At 38.3% G+C, this 13420-nt stretch overlaps 1 protein-coding gene across 2 annotated transcripts; it reads right to left on the bottom strand.

Moving 5' to 3' along the window:
• Positions 1 to 1896: 1896 nt before the first annotated feature.
• Positions 1897 to 10071, bottom strand: slc5a3 (solute carrier family 5 member 3). 2 transcript variants are annotated; one of them, XM_023337595.1, is made up of 3 exons: positions 9820 to 10071; positions 8882 to 8953; positions 1897 to 5738 (listed from the first exon to the last, which is right to left on the bottom strand). In XM_023337595.1, the coding sequence occupies exon 3, from the start codon at positions 5482 to 5484 to the stop codon at positions 3364 to 3366; it is 2121 nt and encodes a 706-aa protein (XP_023193363.1). In that variant the 5' UTR covers positions 5485 to 5738; positions 8882 to 8953; positions 9820 to 10071; the 3' UTR covers positions 1897 to 3363. The 2 variants fall into 2 exon arrangements, with proteins under 2 accessions (XP_023193363.1, XP_005799423.1); XM_005799366.2 differs by lacking the exon at positions 8882 to 8953.
• Between the last annotated feature and the right edge of the window lie 3349 nt (positions 10072 to 13420).

Genomic DNA, 13420 nt, shown 5'->3' with positions numbered 1-13420 from the left:
TGAGTTGTCAATGAGCTTCTGTAAGCCAATCAATCACTCTTGCGAAGGTTCACCACTGTTCCATGTTTTCTCCATATGTGGATAGCGGCTTTTTCCCAGGTTCACTGGATTCCCAAAGCCTTATAAATCCATTTTAACCTCAGTGTAAAAGATGTTAAAAATGACTCTGGTCCTGTTTGTTCTGAGTTCTATAGATCTGGAAACAAAGTGTTGCTTTTTAAGATCAGCTTGCCTACTTCCTGCTGTCAGACAGGTTCTATTAACGTGACTTCTTGATAAACAGTAGAAATTGAACTGAGATCTCCAGAAAAGGTGGTCAATCACAATTATGTCACGTAACCTCTAGGGGTCACAAAAGGTGAGGTTGGCCTAGATCAACTTTTGATACAAAAACACAATTTCACATATAAAACCTGTTTTTATTTTCTCAGTTAACCTTTGACAGACATTAAATTTGTCTGATAAATGAATAACTATGCCTATGTAAATATTGTGATTACTTAAAAATTATATTTTTATGCCATTGTTTGTCCTTTATACTGCAATTACTTATTTGTTTCACTGCCTGCCAGGTACACAGTCCTGTACACAGAGGCAAGTTAAGGTCATTCTTGAACATGTTAAGCTAATTATTGGCAATGTTGCATTATTTCTCTAAATAATAAACAGATTTTGTTGCATTTTCAATGACAAGAGAAATATTTTTATTCTTTTTATCAATTATAAACGTGACACCTGCTCATAATCAACCAGAATGTGGTTTTGTCTGCACCCCCTCGCATCATGATACATTTCACTTAATATTATGGTAAGTCGCAGCATATCAGTGATGAGTCACAGACTAAACAGGCACTCAGATCATGGCCTCCAAATGTCACCCTCTGAATCAAAGGAGGATCAACAGTGGGGATCAGATCTCTTTGTATAATATAGTGCCTTAGTCAACATAATACCCAACAATCTTTATTGGATTGCATTATTTAGGATTCAGTGTCATAGTTTTAATCCAAGTCAAACAGAAAATTGACAACAGATGAACTATTTCTATGTTGTATTTCTAATTTAAATCCAGATGGAAAGTTACACTCATGTGAGATTTGGTCAGTAAAGGAAAACTGCAGAATGTGAAGCCTCATCACTACTGATGTTGGGATTTTGATTAGTTGAATCTTTGGTAAAGAAGCTTGGGATAACCGAGTCCTCATCAGATTCAAAGCGGATTAATTGCTCTTTGCTGGGGTTTATCTAATCCTAGTCAATAAGACAGCAGAGCTCTTTGCATAGGATGTACAGAAAGGAGTGATATAATGACTGATGATTTAGTTACAGTCTTAAATCTTTACATCATACCTTCTCTACAAGAGGATGGTTATGGTTTTGATATCTAACTAATGTAGTTATGATGTGATGGTAAATAATTTAAGATGAAATGCAGTAAGGACAGAAGACGGAAGTAATCTGATCTGAATTTAAACAGCTTAATTTTTTTAATTCTTGTTTTTTAATGCGTGATTATTATTAATATTAATACACATGCAAACAAACACTAATGGGTTACATTGACATTTTAAAAGTAAAAGATTTATCACAGGTAATATGTATTTGTATTTGTAATTCCCAGTTACTACTGCTAGTATTATTAAACTGCAATAGTATATGAGGTGCAAATTATCCGTAAAGTTGTGCTTATGTTTATGAATGCCATTTGAAAGAACAAAATTATCCAAGGATGCTTAATATAATTCAAGTGCCCAATGCAACAATGTAAACTACTTTGGGTTGTTTCACCTTATGAATATAATAAACAGAAAACCTCAATTTCTGTTATCTGTTCAAGCAACTTTTACTCAGGTAATGTACTTATTTCAGAAAATAAAGAATGAAAACGCACCTTCCTTCTGGTCTCCACAGAAACTTTATTTAGTCTCTAGAATAAAAATAATGTATATTCTCTCAAAAAGGAAAGAAAAAACTTTTAAAGCTTTTTCCCGTACAGCAATCGTCTCTCATCATCCCAACATGTCTCAACTTGAAAAAGGGTTTGCCTGTCCCATTCACTGACATTGTGCACTCAGGGTTGGGCAAAACCTGATTCAAATCTTCCTTTAAATTTTCATATTTTTGCAGTTGTGACTCAAACAATTACCACAGTCCAGAAGATCAGCAGATTGAAAAAAGAAATTTCAATGATGACATCAGAAATAAGCTGTGCCAACAAAATGCTAACCCTGACACAAACGTTATTTAAGTTTTGCAGCATCAGTCTAAATTTATGCCACCAAAAAAAAAAAAAAAAAAAAAAACACTGCATTAAAAAGCTGGTTGAGTCAAGACTTTAAAAATACTTTTTATTTCTTTGTAAATTTTCTTCTTTTTTTCCCCCACTTATGCATTGCACAATAAGACACATTTGGTAGGAGATTCATAAAAAATAACCTTAAATAGACAATATTTAAAAACAGACAGTGGACACACAATAAACAGTTTAGTATGGAAGCAATTTGAACAAAATGAGCCCTAAAAGATTTGCAAAAGACTTTAGTTTTCTAATGTGAAACACAACAAGACATCAAATAAGAACTGACTGGTGCTTTCTGTTACAATAAAATAGCCACAAAAAAATCAAACATAATGTAGTGTAAAACACAATTTGTATAAAGTAGTAGAAAGAGCAATAATGCTCCAAATGCAACTGAAATTTGGTCAAAAGTGACTAAATTAATTATACCATGTCTATTTTTGACTACAACAAAAAAGAAAAATAATTTAAGTTATGCTTCTCTTTCTGACACCGATCAGCAGAAAAACATGGATACATTTCTTATTACAACTCCATAAAGTGGTTCTAAATGCAACACATTAAGTAAGTCAAATCAATTGTTTCAATTATCACTATTAAAAATATATTTTAAAACATAAACGGCATTTGCAACATTCTTCAAGTACCCAGCAATTCTTCTTGATGTTTTCTCTTGCAGCCCTTCTAAAGAGGTCATAAATATTTCAACTCATCCTCAAATGCAACAAAAACATATATAGTAAGGCAAATATTAGATTCACTTATAGAACAACTCTGAAAGTCCCAGTCAACATTTTAAATGCAAGATTAACAATAGGATTCAAAGTCACATAGAAGTACAATGTGTTTTGCTTTTCTTTTTCACGTGGAGAAGCTTTACTCATTTAAAAATGATAACAAGCTTAGATCCCTGTTAATGAGATACAAAAAATAACTGTAAATATTACAGACAAAATGTATAAATCGTGAAAAAATTTTTTTACTGCTGTAACAGCCCAAAAAAACCTTGCACTTATCTTACATATTCAAAAGAAGTACTCTAAACAGTTCTGTACGGGGTCCAACTACAGTGAGAAGTACACAAACATGAATATGCCCACAGAGCAGACCACAAATAGGGCCAGGTTGAGAAGGAGTTTAACTCTGGGGGATTCGTACAGCATCGCTGCAATCACCCGCTCATCTTCCTGCGAGATTTTCTGCGGAGCACCATGTGGTTCTTCTTTGTACCCACAGAAACGGTCAATAAAGCGCATGCACAGGCCTTTTTCTCCTGGCTCTGGTCTGATCATATCCATCTGGTTGAAAGCAGGCTGCTCAGCAGGGGTGGAGGCAGGGGACGTTTCCGTGCTGGGAGTAGCTGGATCATGGTCTGTGGATGGGACCAGAAGCTTGATCTCAGCTCCATCTAGACACCTATCCATTTTGACATCTACAGGAATGTCTTTATAGTAGACTTCGCTGCTGTTGCACGGGTTCTTCTCTGTGAGACCGTACTTTACAGCTCTGTCCTTCGGGGGAACCTTTTCCAGCTTGCGGAGCCCCCAGACTGTGGCGGTGCGCACCTGTTCATCATCCGGTGCAGAGGTACAAAGACTGACCACCACAGCAACCAACCCTGAAATCCAGAAGAGTCCAGCTGCAAAGTACATGTAATGAATGTGGACGATGAAGAAGGGTCTGTTGTCTGGCTGGTCACAGCGAGGCTGGCGGTAAAAGAAGGCGAGGATCAGCCGTACGGCACCGAGCACGAAACCCGTCATCCCTCCCCAGAAGGCGCCCGTCTCGTTACACCTCTTCCAGAACACACCGAGCAGGAAAAGGGCAGCTATTGGTGGGGTGAGATAGCCAGCAACTTCTTGGATGTACATGTATGTCTGTCCACCTTGCATCTCAATGATTACAGGGACCCAAGCGATGCTGATTACCACCATGACCACAACAAACATGCGGCCTACAATCAGCAGCTCGCGTTGCGTAGCTGTTTTCCGGACAGTCTGGTAGATGTCCAGGGTGAAGATAGTACTTGCGCTGTTGAAGATTGAGTCAAGGTCACTCATCAAAGCAGCAATCATGACCGCCATCATAAGACCCCTGAGACCCACCGGCATCACCGCCATCACCAGGCGTGGGTAAGCGATGTTCGAGCACCCAGCCTGGGAACCGCACACAGCCATGCAGTGCTCCGGCCCGATGCAGGCAATCTCATCTGCGAATAAGATGCGAGAGATCATTCCTGGAATGACTATCACAAACATGGGCAGGATCTTGAGAAATCCAGCCATGAGTGTTGAGCACTTAGCATGAGCAATGTTCTTAGCAGCTAATACTCTCTGCACAATGACCTGGTCTGCACACCAGTACCAAATGGATGCAGGGGTTTGCCCCAGAATGAAACCTGGCCAAGGAATATCCTCATCTAGAGGGCCGCGAAGGATGCGTAGTGAGTTTGGCTTTGGTTCAGTGCGACAAGATGGTGAATATGTGTAGTTTCCAGCAGCCATTATTGCAGTGACATTAGGAATGGCTTGCATATACTTAGTTCTGACCCCTTCTAGTCCACCAACTTTGATTAGGCTCATGATGGTTAAGGTCAGGGCTCCACCAATCATCAGCACTGCCTGAAGAGCATCTGTGTAGAGCACTGCAACCAATCCACCAGTGATGGTGAGAAGAGCAGTCATACTGATGAGCAGAAGAATTGAAAGATAAAGGTTCCACCCCAAGGACTCCTGAATAAAGAGAGCACCAGCATACAGATCCACGGAGAGCTTGGTGAAGACGTAGAGCAGCACAGATAGGCAGGCGAAGTAAACCTTCAGCCTGTGCCCACCAAAACGTTTTGACAGGTACGCTGGCATAGTGTAAACTCCAGAGTAGATGTAGACGGGGACAAACACCCAGCCGAGCAGCTGCAGAAGGAGGAGTGCATTGAATTCCCAGGCTCCTACAGCAAAGCCGCTTGCTGCACCCGACCCAGCCAGACCTATGAAGTGTTCGCTGCCAATGTTGCTGACGAAGAGGGACGCCCCTATCACTACCCAGTTCATGGAGCGTCCAGCGAGGAAGTAGCCACTCACGGTGCTGCGATTGGCTTTCCACATGGCCAAAAGCCCGATGGCCAGCACCAGGACAAAATACAGTGCGACCACTGCAATGTCCGCTGCTTCCATCCTGGCCTGCATTTTTACGAATTAATTCCTTTAAAGCTTAAAAAGAAGCAAATGTACAAGTGTTCTTAGTGTGATTCATTTAAAAAAAAATAGCAGAAATATTTTTAAAATTTTGCTGCTTTAGTTTTCAGTCAAAGCAAAGGCTGGTTAATGATCCACTGCCAGGTCGAAAAAGCTGAACAAGGTAGTCTGTTGGCTCTGGGTTTGTTAGAGGCTGAGGAGGGCGTTGTAGGTCACCAGTTTAGAAAAGCCAAGATTAAATATTCCTGTAAAACAGAAAAAGAGAAACACATCATTAGTATTATGACTTTTACTTGGAAAAAACACTGAACACAAACATGTTAGAACTCACAACAGGAGAGACATTGAGTAATGTGTACTGACACCAAATTCAAGGTCACACAACAAAATGTATGACAAAAATGATTAGGAAAATAAATAGTGAAATGTCAAACATAAAAAAAAAAAAAACAAGATTTGCACCTTCAGTGAACTGGGATTTGCTTCGGTTGTATTTTTCCAGTGCCACCCAGACTAAAAAGGGATTTACTTTTCCTGAGATTTTCTTCCTAATCTGTTCAAATACAACTAACGTCGCAACATGCTAGAGCTGAAATATTATGCAAGGTGAGTCAAGAAAGCACAAAATGCCGCTGGCAACAGCTACACAGTTCCTACACGGCCTATTATGAGGCCATGTTGGTGTCCTCTAGAGTGTCATGCAACTCCTTTTTGGATTAAGAACATGCCTACACTTAGAAAATCCCACAAAGATACACACACACACACAAAAACATGATTTTAATTAGCCCTAGAACATCCTGTGTGCCTTTATTGGACAGTTCCTCAAAATGCCTCTTTTTAAATAATCATCATTAGACTTCACTGAAATAAAGATCACTATGAGACTCAGTATCAAAAATTATCTTTTACAGAAATATTCAAGTTACCATCAGCAAATGTTACTAATATCACCTACAGTTACAGAAATTGAATCATCTGGTTTCTTATATGAATTTCAATTAAATTGTTTTCTTTGTCTTAGCCGTCAAGAGATAACCACCCCGCATTGGGATGTACCATTAAAAAAATCAGGGGTGCACATTCTTGTGGTTGTGGTGAGTGTTTACCAGTGCAGCGTTTTCTACAACACTGTGACTGAAACTGGGAACAACTTTCTGCACATTTTTGAAGAAACTCCTGCACACTTAAGTTAGCTCCCTACAAGCATTCTCACAACATTTTTCAGAGCATCTCAGTGTCAATGTGTTACCTCAGCTGCAATATAGCAAACAACAATCCCCAGGAATATGGTGACGGGATCTAAAAACGGTTGCTGAACCGCTATTAGTATCATGCATTATTGAGTATAATTGGATTTATAGGGAAATGTTGCAATGGATTTGTTTTTCTTATGTTGATTTGTTTTTTGAAATCATGATGCAGTGCTTCGTGAGAGCTTACATCCTACTGCATGTTGTCAGCCAGGTTCTATTTAAGAGTTTTCTGCCCCATGTGTGACCAATTAAATGAGTGTGCTTTATAGGTTTTCCATACATTTGTGTTCATACTAATGTATTAAAAGAATTAGCATCTCAAATTGTAGTATAGTATCTGTTTTATGATTATAGTGAATGTTGTTTAGATACCAAGAGATGTGCAGCTCGATGCTCAGATTCTGCAAAAGGTGAGTTATCTTACCCCGGGTCTTTATCTCTTCACTCTCCAGTAGGACTTAAAAAGTTGTATAAATAGTACTTTGACATATAAATCTCAAACTTATTTGCTTCATACAGGACAAAAATTAATCCAAAGGCGATTTTTGTGGAGGATTTCCATAAATGACTGCAGCCAATGCTCTTAAACTGACCATCCGCTCAACAGAGGTGCCAGATCTAAGTTTCTCCTGTAGGGTGAATATTTGGTGAACAATACATATTCAGATAGCCAATCAGATGGATTAAATAAAAATCCAGAGACAGCAAAAAGGAATACATTTGGGAGAAGTTTGAGCACATCTGTTTTTTGTTGGGGGGTTTTTCGCCCCCCATCATCACAAACACTTGAATGTTTGGCCTCTCCTGAGATTTCACCCTGCCATACATAGCAGAAAATAACCCCCACGCCTTCTTTTTCACAACCATGCTCTATGCAAAAGTATCTCTCTCAATAAAAGAAGTCTTTGTTTTCAGTTTTATTAAGTCATCAACAAGGCCCATTTCTCCATGTGGTTGCCATAAACTGCCTAAGAGACCCTGGCTCAGAAACACTGGGAGATTTCTCAGTAAATACATTTTTTATTTTTGATTTGCAAAGTTACATAATACAGGATTAAAACATAATCACTATTTTTCCCCAATGTTGCCAGGACCGACTTACTCAGCCCCAGTGCCAGAATAACAGTGCTGTGCATTCTACATGTGGTAGCTCACATTTTATTGAAACCGTTCTTGTTGAATTATTTTAATAATAAAATAGTTAGCCTGGATAGAGAAAGAATCAAGCTTTTATCTTAATTTAGTATAAAGCAGGGGTGCCGAAAGTTGGTCCTCGAGGGCCGGCATCCTGCATGTTTTAGTTCTCTCCCTGCTGGTAATAACAACCTTTTCAGCATGTCAGTGTTCTTCTTAGGCTTTCTAATGAACCATCATTTGATCCAGGTGCGTTAAACCAGGGCGAGAACTAAAACATGCAGGGTGCCGGCCCTCGAGGACTGACTTTGGGAACTACTGGTATAATGAGTTGGTCCAGAAGACTGAAGATAACCACTAGTGTAAGAGGAGTCAAGTCTAAAAATAACTCCAAATACACAAAACACCATTGTAGTTTATCCAAACACTATTTAATTCATATTTAAATGGTTGTCATGTTTGGTTTAGGTGGTTATTTCTAAGGAAGCAGATTATTATTTACACAGAAAATGAAGGTAGGAGGCAGTTTGCCACCAATGATCTTCCTTTGTGCAACATGTGCACAGAATAAAACATGTAAAGAATTTTCAGTCGGAATTACTAACAGATATGTAAGGCAGCATAAAGAGAAATAAAAAAATTGTTTATTTCACAAATGTAATACATCATTTTACACTGATAATGGACAATCGCTCTGTTCAGAAACCCTTTATCTTCCATTCTAAATATGTTTCACAAAAAAAAGATCATTGATGGCCTTCTTCCCAAATGAATTTATTCTGTTTGGATTATAGGACAAGTCTTTGCAAGCCAGCCTACCTATGATGGTGCCAAAAAAAATATCTGGCCTCCCAGACCTATGCTACCTCGAAAAAGATTTTTTTTAAAAGAACACACCAATACGACGGAAAGGTGCACAGGGACACAATTAAAAAAAAAAAATCTTCATTAAACTCCAGAGTTAATCCAAAATGGAAAAGCGTTTTATTTGCACTTACATTAAATAACTCCACTGGTATTATGCGATGCATTTCAAGGTCCCCAACTTAGCTTGAGAGATGGCATGGACACTGTCAGGTGACACAGCGACACGACAAGGCTGCGTCATAAAACAGGTATAACAACAAACAGCAAGTGTAACTCTTCTGCTCTTCCTCCTGCTGTCAGTTTAAATCCCAGGCTAACAATTACCTTCCAGCTGTGGTTGAATTTCTGTCTTCAAAAGCAAAGCGCAGCAGAACACCAGACGGTTAAATTGCTCTAAACCGTATCAATACAACCTAAGTCCTTCGGTATCATCCCCGCAGTACAAAGAGAGGAAGGTGATACAACTTAATCCCATTGAAACAGCTTATGGAGGACATGAAACGGGGTGTGTTGTTGTTGTTTGTTTAGTCACAGGTGAGGCTCTATAACTCCACTTGAGCTTTGGAGCAACATAAAACGCGACGCAAGAGTATCGCCACGGAACAATGGGGCTTTAATTGACGTCCAGATGCAGCTGGATGACAGCCGCAGACTGCCCCGAGAATACAAAGAGGAGGCGACACCAGCGCACGAGCAGACACGGACCAACCTATCAGGTGGCAAGAAAATTCTAGAACAGCCGCTCATTCATTCGCGTGAAAACGCCGCGACATTACACATCTCTCATTCATAACCACTCCGGTATGTCTGGGACATTTGCCTGCGCTCGCAAAGCCGAATTGTGGCGTTAAGCGGGTCTTTTCTTTAAGATAACGACTGTTTTCGTACACTGACGTCAGCATTCTGATGTTGTCAGACGAGGTTTACTAAAACAATCGCTGATATATATATATATATAGAGAGAGAGAGAGCGTGTCTTTTATTGGAAACACACCCCCAGCGGGTTAATAGTGATATTCAGTCGGTATATTTTAAATGGGATCAACTTAAAGACGTGGATTACACTCACCGGTTGCACTGGAAAAAAATGTAACTCAATAGACGCGCTTCAACACGCCACTCCACGCCCCTTGAAGTCGATGAACAGGAAGAAGATTATACTCCGTCCGCCCAGGAAGAGAGCTTGTTTTCTCGTAGTGTGTAGATATTGCCAGGATAAGTCGGCTTCCCCAGCTGAAGGAGAGTTTCGCTTCAACTGTGATGCCCTGTCGGACAACGATAACCTATCAGCCTCGTACTCCTTATAGGAACCAATACAAATCCACGCCCCACACGTGGACCCGTGACGTATTAAAGGGACGCACCAAATGCGCCTAGAAGTTGTTCCGGCTAATTACCCGCATTAACCCACATGCTTAAATCGAGAGAACCAGGCCAGGTGCGTTTTACTTGGGTCTTATCCCATATCTGGTCACTTGTGTCTTTAAAATAAACTTCACTTGCATTTGCTGTCTTGTGGAAATATTCTAGAATTTCTTGTCAATGCACAACTTTTTATTGGTCTTCAAGCAAACTGTAGCGTACATAAACCTACTAAATCATTTTCAAAACATGCAGCCCTATATTTAGACACAAAGGTCCCTGCTTATCTTAGAATAATACATTAATAATAGTACATCTCTGAGCTGCTTGGAGTTAGAGAAACTACCAGAAGGGCCTGCTCTTTCTGGCTACGGAAGTCTGACACTTAATCTAATTTGGGTTTAGATTTGAATCCTGGAAAAATCTAGGTAATTAGTGCATGTTTTATTAGATTAATACAGCAGCTCCACATTCCCGTTTGGATTTTTTGAGGGTTTTGTCAGATAATAATAATGTTGCCCATACCAATCAATATCTATTTTGGTTTGCTTTTTACAAAGCAGTCTTCCAATCCTGCTTGTGATCCAAATTAAGTATACCTGTCATTGTAAAAAGCTATCACTCATGTCCTTTAAGGGCATAATTTATGATAAGCAATGTGTATTTGGTGTTTTGTAAAATAACTACTTTCAAACTTGAATGTTAGAAATGCTTGTTCTTGAAAAGCAAAATAATTCTATTTTTTGTTCTAATGTGAACATTTTGAATATATGTTATATGTATATGTATGGGATATGTTAAATATTGTTATTGCATGAATTAGTGAGAAATATATCAGGTGTTTTTGCTGCTTGGATATTTAAAAGTATGCCAGTAGGGCTGCCAATAAATTGAATGAAAGTCAATCAAACTACTCTAGGCCTTCTGATTGGCCTCCTTGCCCTGCTACCACAGGTGTTACAACTACAATTCATTCTGATGTGGTTATTATAAACCAAATACGCTCATGATGTAAACACAAGAAACATTGCTGCTTTATCTATTTTCTCGTGATATTAATATTATCAAATTTTCTCAATTGACAAATAAAATTATAGTAAAATATGGTGACTTTCTCAGAAAAAGCCTGCAAAGGAAGGCATGGTTCTCCATATAAAAGGAGCAAGAGGACAGGGTAAATTTCCACTCACTACTCTAAACGGATATCTTGGAAATTTCCATCTCCTACGAAACATCATCTCCCAGCATGCCTTGCGGGACAGAGGTTATTGTGTAAGAGGGGGAAAAGATCATGTTGCGAGTATCAGGAAGTGAATTCATTCATTCATTCATTGGATTTTCTGTTTGCTTTGACATATCTTTAGAGCTTTAGACTTATTTCACTGTGGATTTCAGTCCATTGTATTTTGACTTGTTTACATTTTTAAACTGAATAGTAATTCTCTTGTAGGTTTGCTATACAAATAAACTTAGTTGTGGATAAAAATTAAAGTTCTTTATTTGCATCATAAGTGTAATTAAGTGCATTTAGTAAATTTCTTTTACTCTTGTGTATCCAGACGTTTGTGTGTTGCAGAAGAACTGTGAGAAGCAGGCAAAGATTTCTTTGGCTCAGTCCATCTTTTGCTAAATGAGGAAATAGTTACATTGAGTTTCTTTTTCTAATTATCACGTTTTCTAGGTTAAAAGCATTTAAAATAAATTTTACTAACCCAAACTGGGGTAGAAGAAAGACAATAGATCCAGACCTGGATTGATAGCATATTAAACCAAGAATAAAATATATTTAGACAGATATTTACAGTTTCTCTGTTCTGTTCACCAAACAATGATTATTTGGTTGAAATAAAGTTCCAAACACTTAGCATTAGCGACATCAGTAATTACTGGGGAATTAAACTGAGACTTATGTAATGCTGCTGTTGATTAAAAATAAAAACATTAATCAGACATAACAGGTGATAGCTAAACTACCACCTGTTATGTGGTTATCACTTTATCACACTTTGGGAGTTATTAGCATGAGATAACCTCAGAACTATTTTATCATCTCGTGTGGCAAGATTATTGCTGTGTTTGTCAGCATGATCACAGTAAATGTCTCGCGTTTTTCAGTTCGTCTTTCGGGGAGGAAACTTCTCTGTTAACAGACTGAGATGGAAAAGTACAGACAAAATTTCCTTGAAGAAATGTCCTGACTTTGGATGTTCCTTACTGATTGCATTTTATGTTTTAAACACAAAAAACTAAGCTCTTCTGTTAATTTTTTATTGTGTTTCAACAAATATAAATAGCTGTTGTTTCTCCTGCTTGATTTAGAGCACTTGACAAAACCAGATAGTAGTTTGTGCTTTGCTTATTATCCCAAGTCTATATTATGCATACGGAATGCCTAGTTTTGTATGAACCAGACATTGTATAAATTTTGTGTCTGTGTTAAGTTGTAAAGCATTTTGCTTAATCTTGTAAAGTTAATTGCCCAATTAGTATATCGCTTTCAGTGTTTATAATCTTCTTTATAGCTACTGAGTGGGTTTACAGGTAAAAGGTCACAGAGCTAAAGCCTTCACCGTTGCTGCAATCAAATACAAATGGCACAAACAGGTGAGAAACTAGTTCAGGGTCAGCAGGTTGTATTAATTTCACAACCAAGGCAGATCTTAATGCATTATCTAGTCTTATCCTTGGGACTTTAAGTTTCACTAGTCACTTTGGTTTTCAGTTTTGCATTATTTTGCATTTTAAATTTTCAGCTATTTACATTTCTAGTTACTTTGTGTTTTGTCATCTTCTGTTCGTGTCTTTTTCACTCATATCTCTTTTTTTTGTGTGTTAATCATTTTCAGTTATATTCACACTGTGGCTTTGCAGAGGCCTCTCCAATTCAAGCTCCTTTCACAGCTGTTCCACAATTAGTCATCAGACTCCCCTGTTCCTTGTCCCTGTATAAACCTCTTCTCAAAATGTATTGTCCTAGTAATTACGACAACTTTTTATCCCTCTGCTACCATCAAAGTCTTTTTAGGGTTCTTCCCTGTTGGTTTGTATCGCCTCTTGTTTTATTTTTGTAATTTCATCTTTAAATTTACCTCAATAGATCAATTTAATTTAATGAGCTTCCAGAATGATTGTGCACAAATCATCTAATCCACAGTATTTTATTTTTGGCAAAGGTTAATCACCGTAATGCAGATGGAGGTTCAGATATATAGTAATCCCCACCACCAGATGATTTATTCACTCATGTATTAAGCTTGAAGCCCTTCTAAGCAGAAACAATGTTTGTTGTTGAAATTCAAAATGGAGAT

The sequence above is a fragment of the Xiphophorus maculatus genome, chromosome 7, assembly GCF_002775205.1.
Source record: "Xiphophorus maculatus strain JP 163 A chromosome 7, X_maculatus-5.0-male, whole genome shotgun sequence".
NCBI lineage: Eukaryota > Metazoa > Chordata > Actinopteri > Cyprinodontiformes > Poeciliidae > Xiphophorus > Xiphophorus maculatus.
Note: the sequence above shows the minus strand (reverse complement) of the source record. Positions and strands in the feature narration are given on the sequence as shown.

Bases quoted from the DNA above. Each gene is read 5' to 3' on its own strand.
- slc5a3 (XM_023337595.1), bottom strand. From the start codon at position 5,484: ATGCAGGCCAGGATGGAAGCAGCGGACATTGCAGTGGTCGCACTGTAT.